The sequence below is a fragment of the Bison bison genome, unplaced genomic scaffold (assembly GCF_000754665.1).
Source record: "Bison bison bison isolate TAMUID 2011002044 unplaced genomic scaffold, Bison_UMD1.0 scf7180017864506, whole genome shotgun sequence".
NCBI classification, from domain to species: Eukaryota; Metazoa; Chordata; class Mammalia; order Artiodactyla; family Bovidae; genus Bison; species Bison bison.
The window spans coordinates 53,297-63,679 of NW_011495063.1; the positions used below are offsets into that span (position 1 = coordinate 53,297).

Consider the following 10,383-nt stretch of genomic DNA (forward strand, 5'->3'; position numbering starts at 1 on the left):
CAGCCCTGGGATTTCTTTGGAAGGAATGATGCTAAAGCTGAAACTCCAGTACTTGGGCCACCTCATGCGAAGAGTTGACTCATTGGAAAAGACTCTGATGCTGGGAGGGATTGGGGACAAGAAGAGAAGGGGACGACAGAGGATGAGATGGCTGGATGGCATCACTGACTCGATGGACGTGAGTCTGGGTTAACTCCAGGAGTTGGTGATGGACAGGGAGGCCTGGCGTGCTGCGATTCATGGGGTCGCAGAGAGTCGGAGACGACTAAGTGACTGATCTGATCTGATCTGAGCATCCTTAATGTTCATGCCCTGTTCTCTGAAGTACAAACACTTAAAAGCATTCCAAATTCAGGTTTTTAATTTTGCAGAAATATTAATTTCCCTTTTTGAGCAAACCATCTCTATATGATCCCCTAAAACTTTCTCTTTCTGATAACAACAACAGCAAAAGACAATCAAGCTGTTTTGCTAAAAAGAAAAGAAAGGATTACCCAGTTTAAGAAAAATTCATATGTCATTCTGAGACAGAGAAGAGTCAACTTTAAATCAGGAATGTTTTCTTATATTTCATGTTCATTGAAATAGAATAACATAATGAAGAGTGTATAGAACATACTAAAGAATAATACATTTGAAGTCAGAATGATCAGAATTTAGTCTATAATTTTTCTTTCTAAAGCTGTGTGACTTAAAGTAAATGATTATCCAGTATTGGATTCACTTTCCCACCCATGCAAGACATGTATTTTGTTGATTGGCTATATGTCAATTTTACTTACAAAGGTGAAAAATAAAACTCTTCGCCAAAAGCTTATGGATGGGAAATGGATTGTCCTTGATAGTCTTAGAACCGCCAGTCTCTGGTATTTAAAGAAGATATATTATTGCCAAGTCAAATATGGGAAGATAAGAGTAGAAACAGAGCATTTATCCTCATTTATCCTTCTTATTGCAAGTTGATAGATAAAAACAACCCTAGTGATATGTTTTCAGTCTAGTGCTATGTAATTCACTATTTGGAGACCACCCATCTTTTCCCAGTGGAAAAATAATTTCAAAATTATAATGAAAAGAGATAATATATTCACTATTTAATGTTATTACTATGCAAGAAAAAGAGATGACATGTATCTTGAAAACAGTAAAAAATATATATATATATATATATAAATGGAAATAAATTATATAAATAGGACTCAAATTTATTTAAGATACTAGGTAAAAAAGATAATAAAAATATGATAAGAAGATTGTCATTAAAATTAAACACTCAATATCACTGTCCTGTAACGCATGCACACAGACAGTTCTAATTAAAACTGTCTCATACTCAGGGTTTTTCTCAGAGCAAGTTTAACATCTTTGTTCCTCAAGCTGTAGATTAATGGGTTCATCATAGGAATCATATTGGTGTAAAAGACAGAAGAGATTTTCCCCTCATCCATAGACACAGCAGAAGGTGGTTTGAGATACATGAATGCCCCTGATCCAAAGAAGAGAGAAACAGCAATGATGTGCGAACTGCAGGTGCTGAAGGCTTTGGACCTACCCTCTGTGGAGCTGATGTGGAGGATGTTGGTGAGGATGAGACCATAAGAGACAAAGATGGTGAGACTGGGCACAATGATATTGATACCTACCACGATGAACATTTCCAGCTCACTGACATAGGTACTTGTGCAGGAAAGCTGGAGCAGAGGGAGGATGTCACAGAAATAATGGTTGATGGTGTTTGCATCACAGAAGGTCAGTCTCAGCATGCATCCAGTGTGAGCCATGGCACCAGAAAATGCCATCAAGTAGGAACCAAGCATAAGGCTGGAACACACTTTAGGGGACATAACAACATTATACAAGAGTGGCTTACAGATGGCCACATAGCGGTCATAGGCCATTGATGTTAGCACATAGATTTCAGAAATGATAAAAAAACTGAAAAAGTAGAGCTGGGTCATGCACCCCATGTAAAAAATAATATTCTTTTTTGATATGAAGTTAATCAGCATTTTGGGTGTAAATACAGAAGAATAACAGAGGTCTATGAAGGACAAGTTAAAAAGGAAAAAGTACATGGGGGTGTGTAGGTGTGAATTCAGTGCAATTAGTGTTATCAATCCCAAATTTCCCAGCACAGTGACCATGTACATTCCTAGGAACAGGAAGAATAGAGGGAGTTGGAGATCTGGCTGGTTGGTTAATCCCAACAGAATGAATTTGGTCACCAAAGAGCCATTTCCAGGAGCCATTCTTCTCTAAGGTGATCTGTGAGCACAGAAGAAAAAGGTTACATAGAGAACAATGACTCAATTTTCACACAGTATCTCCTCTCACAAGTGTGGTGTTTGGGCTGGGGATATCTGACAGTAACCCAGCCTCGATTTATGGAATTGTCTTACCTACTCTCTCATGGAACTGTGTTAACCATTTTCATGAAATGGAGTGACAGGGAATTTTGCTTTTTTGGGTCTTTATAAACTAAATAGGAAAGAGTATCAAAACTTAGCCTACAGAAGAAAGAAACCACTGCCCTGTGCAGACTTTACTGCTTGGGGAAAAAACAAACAGTGGATAATGGAGAGATTTGGACCAGGATCGACTCATTCTTCCCATATCTCAACATTTCTCCTTTCACTTGAAGTCTCCCCTCACCAGTAAGACTATAGACAAAGACTCTAGTGATTAAGTGCTGCTCTTTAAAGCAGATTAGACTGGTGGGTGAGAACAAAGAAAATTGCTTCTTAACTAAAACTAAATGGCCAGAGTCTGCTGCTAAGTCACTTCAGTCGTGTTTGATTCTGTGCGACCCCATAGATGGCAGCCCACCAGTCTCCCCCGTCCCTGGGATTCTCCAGGCAAGAACACTGGAGTGGGTTGCCATTTCCTTCTCCAATGCATGAAAGTGAAAAGTTAAAGTGAAGTCACTCAGTCATGTCCGACTCTTAGCAACCCCATGGACTGCAGCCTACCAGGCTCCTCCATCCATGGGATTTTCCAGGCAAAAGTACTTGAGTGGGCTGCCATTGTAGGCCAGAGTCTACAAGAGGTTAACTCTCTGCCCCACATCACAGAGTAAAAACTGTAATTGTAGATGAGTGAGACTTCCATCCATGGAGAGGGAACTTACTGACTGATCTAATGCATCCTTTTAGGCCCCATGTCTCTGAGCATTCACTGATCCATGTCTTAAATAGATATTTTTCTAAGATTTATGTGAGTCTCAGGAGGCAAAATTGGGAAATAATCATATCTTAGATCCTTGGACTTCCATTTCAAACAAGAAGGACATGAATAAATGAAATTCAGAAACTCACCTTCCTTTCTCCAGAAAACCCCAGGGCTTTCTTATCATTGGTTTTACCCTCTGGTCTTAGTAGGGCAATTTCAGGTTCTGAAGCTTTGGTTCCTTTTATTCTAATAGAATTCAGCCCACATGTACTTTCTGATTTGACTTCAAAATCTTCTAGAAATATAAATCATAATTTCTGTTTATGACTTTCAGTCCACTCAAGCAGCAGAGAAAAATAAACATTCTTCTTTATTATTATTTTTGCCACTTGGTAAGTCACAGATGATTTAATGTGAGTATAATGGTATAATGCACTCACTTATAAATGTGGCAGAAGTTTGCTCAGTCTCTTCCCCAGGGAAACAGTCTATGTATAATAGGGACCTGGGGGGATTACATTTGCAGTCTGTAGCTTAATCTGTCCTTAGTCCCTTAGAGAATCCATAGTTTACTCAAGTTTTCCCTTCACTTAGGGATTTTCCATTCCCCAAAGAAGAGCCAAAACTCCCATTTTCTGTTCATTTAGATTACAGAAATGAAGAGGAAGCCCTAATCTCTTTTTCCCAACAAAAACAACTGATGCAAAAACAATTTATGTAGCAAATATGTAAGAAATTCAGAAACTTGTTAAGAGTCTTTCACCCAGTTTATGCATGAAGCCAGACATATTTAAGCTTGGCATAAGAGCAATTCTGGAAAATATGATTCAGAAATGAGTCCTAGAAAATCATTGCTGGTGCTATACTTAGTCACTCAGTCTTGTCCAACTCTTTGTGGCCCCATGGACTGTGACCGACAGATTCCTCTGTCCTTGGGGATTCTCCAGGCAAGGATACTGAAGTGGGTTGCCATATACTCCTCCAGGGGATCTTCCCTGCCCAGGGATCGAACCTATGTTTCCCTCATTGCAGATGGATTCTTTACCATCTGCGCCACAAGGGAAGCCCAAGAATACAGAGTGGGTTGCTTATCCCTCCTCCAGGGGATCTTTTTGACCCAGGAATTGAACTGGGGTCTCCTGAATTCCAGGTGGATTCATTACCAGATGAGGTACTAGGGAATCCCAATATACTGGCCTGTCAATAACTCATTTATAGGAAAAATGTTCCCTCTGAGATTTCCTAATCCATAAATTCTCTACACAGTCTAGAAAATAAATCTTATTAAAGGAGAAAAGGAACACTGGGTCTTCAGGATAAAGATTTTTTATAATTTTAACAGTTCTAAATAACAATTTTCTTCTATATCAGAACTAGAATAGTGCAAAAAAAAAAAAAAAATCAGGTTTGTGAGTACCTTCGTCATTTTTGGTTTATGCATCAGAGGTTGAGTTTGTAGTGAGACTGTATCTCAGCCTGTTCTATCCACCTCAGTGTGACTTTTCCTCACCTTACAAGGTGAAGAAGGTGCTCAGCTAGTTTTCAGATCTTTTTCAGAGGTGACTGCTTCATATGTAGCTGTAGATTCACTGCATTCATGAGAGGAGGTGAATCTAGGATCCTCCTATGTCACCATCTTGAACCACATTCTCTAAAACTGGGCTTCCCTGATAGCTCAGTTGGTAAAGAATCCCTATCTGCAATGCAGGAGACCCCAGTTCAATTCCTGGGTCAGCAAGATCCACTGGAGAAGCGATAAGTTACCCACTCCAGTATTCTTGGGCTTCCCTGGTGGCTCAGCTGGTAAAGAATCCCCCTGAATGCAGAAGATCTGGGATTGATCCCTGGGTTGGGAAGATCCCCTGGAGAAGGGAAAGATTATCCACCTTAGCATTCTGGCCTGGAGAATTCCATGGACCATATAATCCATGGGTCCACAAAGAATCAGACATGACTGAGTCACTTTCACTTTCACTAAACATATACAGTCAATTTATCTCAATAAAACTGTAAAAATATGAAAAAGTTACTATTTAACTAAATAAGATATTTTATTTTTATTTTATTTTATTTTTTAAATTTTATTTTATTTTTAAACTTTACATAATTGTATTAGTTTTGCCAAATATCAAAATGAATCCACCACAGGTATACATGTGTTCCCCATGCTGAACCCTCTTCCCTCCTCCCTCCCCATACCATCCCTCTGGGTCGTCCCAGTGCACTAGCCCCAAGCATCCAGTATTGTGCATTGAACCTGGACTGGCAACTCGTTTCTTACATGATATTTTACATGTTTCATTTGAATCAGTTCTAATGAGGTGGATATTTTATTTTTAAATGACACAAAGTGTACGGCCATGGAACTTCCCTGGTAGTCCAGTAGTAAAGAATCTACCTGCCAATGCAGGGGACATGGGTACAATTCCTGATAAGGGAAGATGCCACATGTCCTGGGACAACTAATTCCATTCACCACAACTACTGAGCCCTTGGGCCACAACAACTGAAGCCCACACTCTAGAGCCCAAGTGCGACAACTACCAAGCTCATGAGCCGAAACTTGAGAGCAACCCCCACTCGCCAGAACTAGAGATAGCCCAGCACATGTTTGACACAACTTAAGTTGGGAATCTATCTCTTAAATTGTAAATGTTATAAATCTAAATAGAGATCAAGTGTTTTTAATTAAAAAGAGTAGTATCACATTGATCTGTGCTGTTCTGAGAACATTTTGAAGGCTTAGTACAATCAAAGGTAAAAGTATCTTGATTTTTATATTGGCTGCATGTTGAAGTGATAATATTTTGGATCTAATGAGTTACAGGAAACATTATTATAATTAATGTCACATCTTTCTCTTTTACCTTTTTAATTCAGCTAGCAGAAAGTTTGAAATCATATGTGGGACTTGAATTATATTTAAATTGGATATCGCTAGTCTAGCACGTAGATGGTGCCTAATAGGTTTCATTTTTTTAGTTAACTTTTATTACAATGTAATTGCTTTACAATGTTGTGTTAGTTTCTTGGTGTATAGCAGATTGAATCAGTCATATGTATACATATAACCACTTTTTTTTTTTTTTTTAATTTCCTTCCCATGTAAGTCACTACAGACCATTGAGTAGAGATTCTTGTGCTATACAGGAGGTTCTCATTAGTTATCTATATTATACATAGTAGTGTTTATATGTTAGTCTCAATGTCTTAGTTCTTCCCACTTCCTCTTCTTTTTTTGGTTGTTGTTCAGTTTCTCAGTCTTGTACAACTCTTTGAGATCCCAAGGACTGCAGCACTCCAGGCTTCCCTATTCTTCACTATCTCCCAGAGTTTGTTCAAACTCATGTCCATTGAGTCGATGATGCCATCCAACCTGTCATCCCCTTCTCCTCCTGCCCTAAATCTATCCCAGTATCAGGGTCTTTTCCAATGAGCTGGTTCTTTGCATCAGGTGGCCAAAGTATTGGAGTTTCAGCTTCAGCATCAGTCCTTCTAATGAATATTCAGAACAGATTTTCTTCAAGATTGACTGGTTGGATCTCCTTGCAGTCCAAAGGACTCTCAAGCCCACTGGTATTGAAGCTGAAACTCTAGTACTTTGGCCACCTGATGTGAAGAGCTGACTCATTTGTAAAGACCCTGATGCTGGGAAAGATTGAAGTCAGGAGGAGAAGGGGACAACAGAAGATGAGATGGTTGGATGGCATCACCGATTCAATGGAGCTGAGTTTGAGTAAACTCCTGGAGTTGTTGATGGACAGGGAGGCCAGGCATGGTGCATTCCATGGGGTTACAAATAGTCAGACATGACTCAGCGACTGAATTTAACTGATTATTAAGCCTTTAAATGTATATGTGTATGATGTATGTATACACACACACACACATATCAGTCAGTTGCTCAGCTGTGTCCGACTCTTTGGGACCCCATGGACTGTAGCCTACCAGGCTTCTCTGTCCATGGGATTTTCCAGGCAATAGTACTGGAATGGATTGCCATTTCCTTCTCCAGCAGATCTTCCCAACAAGGGATTGAACCCAGTCTCCCGCATTGTAGACAGACGCTTTACCATCTGAGCCACCAGGGAAGTCCATATATACATAATTTATATGTTGATTCACACTTAGGTGGCTTCCACATCTTTGCTATTGACACTAATGCTGCCGTGAACTCTGGTCACATATAATTTTTCATGGTACTGTTTTCATTTTCTTCAGATATATACTGATTGTTGGATCATAGGCAGTTTTATTTTTAGCTTTGTGATGAACCTCTGTACCTTTTTCCAAGGGCTTCCCTGGTGGTTCAGAAGGTGAAGAATCTACCCACAATGCAGGAGACCTGGGTTCAATTCCTGGATCGAGAAGATCCCCTGTAGAAGGGAATGGCTACCCAAACCAGAATTCTTGCCTGGAGAATCCCATGGACAGAGGAGCCTGGCTGGCTACAGTCCACCAGGTCACAAAAATCGGACACGACTGAAACAACTTAGCACATAAGCATACTAGGTCCATATACGTTTCTGAATGTTATATTCTCTTCTGCATTGATCCTGTTAATGTCCTTCCTTGTCTTTGTCTTTCGTTGTCCTTCCTTTGTCTTTCATTTGTCCTTTCCTTTGTCTTTCACTGACTTTGTTGTAATGACTACTTTGTCTTATATGGGTATAGAATCCCCCTCTTTCTTTTTTTCCTCTTGACTTGAATATCTTTTTTTTTTTTAATTTAAGTTTATTTATTTTAATTGGAGGTTAATTACTTTACCATATTGTATTGGTTTTGCTATCCCTCATTTTATTCTGTGTGTCTCTTTAGATCCGAAATGAATCTCTTGTAGGCAGCATATGTTAGATGGTACTCTGTTTGTCTGTTGGTTTGTTTTGTTTTGTTTTTAATCCATTTAGCCACCCTATGTCTTCTTATTGGAACATTTAGTCTACTGACATGTAAATATGTATTACTTACTATCTTTTGCTACTTGTTTTCTGGATATTTCTGAATGTCTTCTCTGTCTTTTTCTATTGGTCTCTTCCACTGTAGTTTGATGATTTCTGTAGTTTTGTGTTTGTGCTCCTTTCTCTCTAGTTTTTATAATATCTACTGCAGGTTGTTTATTATGGTTACCACAAGTTTCATATATGTTGACCTATACCTATAGCCACTCATTTTAAACTGCTAATAATTTAAGTTCAAACAAATTCTAGTATATTTACAGTTGTACTTGCTTCTCCCACATTTTGTGTTTTAGATGTTGTATTTTACATTTTTCATGTCTATTCCATTTGTTGGAGTTATGGCTGAATTTTGGAGAAGGCAATGGCACCCCACTCCAGTACTCTTGCCTGGAAAATCCCAGGGACGGGGGAGCCTGGTAGGCTTCAGACCATGGGGTCCTGAAGAGTTGGACATGACAGAGCGACTTCACTTTCACTTTTTCCTTTCATGCATTGGAGAAGGAAATGGCAACCCACTCCAGTGTTCTTGCCTGGAGAATCCCAGGGATGGGGGAGCCTGGTGGGCCACCATCAATGGGGTCGCACAGAGTCGTACACAACTGAAGCGACTTAGCAGCAGCAGCAGCATGGCTGAATTTATAATTTTCACCTTTTTATAGAGATTTATATCTACAATATCATATGTTTCAGGTGTACAACAGTTATTCAAATTTCAAAGGTTATATTTCTTTTATATTTATTATACAATATTGGTTATAGTCCCAGTGTGTACAGTATATCCTTATAGCTTGTTTACTTTGTACACAGTAGTTATATCTCTTAGTTCCCTACTCTTTTATTGCCCGCCCATCTTCTAATTCCTCTTTGTTAATCATTAGTTTGTTTGCTATATCTGTGAGTCTGATTCATTTTTATATTTATTAGTTTGTTGTATCTTTTAGATTTCAGATATAAATGGTATCATTTAGTGTTTGTCTTTCTCAGTGACTTATTTCATTTAGTATAATATCCTCCAAGTCCATTCATTTATTGCTAATGACAAAGCTTCATTCTTTTTAACAGCCGAGCAGTATTCCATTGTGTGTTTTATCACATTTTATCCGTTTGGCCCTTGATGGACATTTAGGTTGCTTTCATATCTTGGCCTGATTCTACAATTTTCATTTTTAACCACTATATTAGCTTAAAGTGGTTGGTCCACAGCCTTTACTATATACTTGCCTTTACCAATAGAATTTTCCCTTCCTCTAATTTCTTATTCTTCTTGTGGTCTTTTTTCAACAAAGAAGACTTTTTAACATTTCCTCTATAGTTGCTTTTGTATTGGTGAACCCTTTTAGTTTTTGCTTGTTGGAGATGCTCTTTATTTTTACTTCAATTCTGAATGATAGACTTGCTTAGAAGAGTATACTAGGCTGCAGGGTTTTCCCCTCCACCCGCCCCCCCCCTCCGCTTTAGCAGTTTAAATATATTTGTGTTACTCCTGCAGAAGTCCTTCAGAAAAATCAGCTTATAATAGACTTATGTGGGTTTCCTCCAATGAGATTCTTTGTTTTCCTATTTCTGCCTTTAAAATTCTATTTTGACCTTAATCTTTTGCCATTTTAACTATGATATGCTGCAGTGTATTTTGCTTTGGGTTCATCTTGTTTGAGACTCTCCATAATTCCCAAACCTCGATAGCTGCTTCCTTCAAGTGTTTAGCCAAAATTTCATTAAATACATCTTTTACATTTTCTCTTTCTTTCTGCTGGTTCCACTACAACACAAATGCTAATAAGCTTGATGTTGTCACAGAGGCCCATTAAACTACTCATATTTTTTTTAACATGTATTTTAATTTTATCTTTGACAAATATTTTCGAAATTAATAGATAATATTCCTGTTGCTTCAAACCTTGCTTTGACCCATATTATTTCTCAATTTATTAGAAATCACATGAAACTTTGTAACACATCTTGAATCTCTAGATGGTTTGGAAGTAACTTTTTTTAACTGTGGTAAAATATACATGCCCCAACATTTACCATTTTAAGTTCAGTTCAGTTCAGTCTCTCAGTCGTGTCTGACTCTTTGTGACCCCATGAATCGCAGCACGCCAGGCCTCCCTGTCCATTACCAACTCCCAGAATTCACCCAGACTCAGTCCGAGTCAGTGATGCCATCCAGCCATCTCATCCTCTGTTGTCCCCTTCTCCTCATGCCCCCAATCCTTCCCAGCATCAGAGTCTTTTCCAATGAGTCAACTCTTCCCTC

General features: G+C 38.7%; 1 protein-coding gene across 1 annotated transcript; it reads right to left on the reverse strand.

Annotated features, from left to right (window-relative positions):
• Window positions 1–1,316: 1,316 nt before the first annotated feature.
• On the reverse strand, window positions 1,317–2,249 carry LOC104980637 (olfactory receptor 145-like). The gene has a single exon (XM_010829402.1). The coding sequence runs from the start codon at window positions 2,247–2,249 to the stop codon at window positions 1,317–1,319; it is 933 nt and encodes a 310-aa protein (XP_010827704.1).
• Window positions 2,250–10,383: the final 8,134 nt, after the last annotated feature.

Coding starts and splice junctions, on each gene's coding strand:
- LOC104980637 (XM_010829402.1), bottom strand. CDS start 2,249: ATGGCTCCTGGAAATGGCTCTTTGGTGACCAAATTCATTCTGTTGGGA.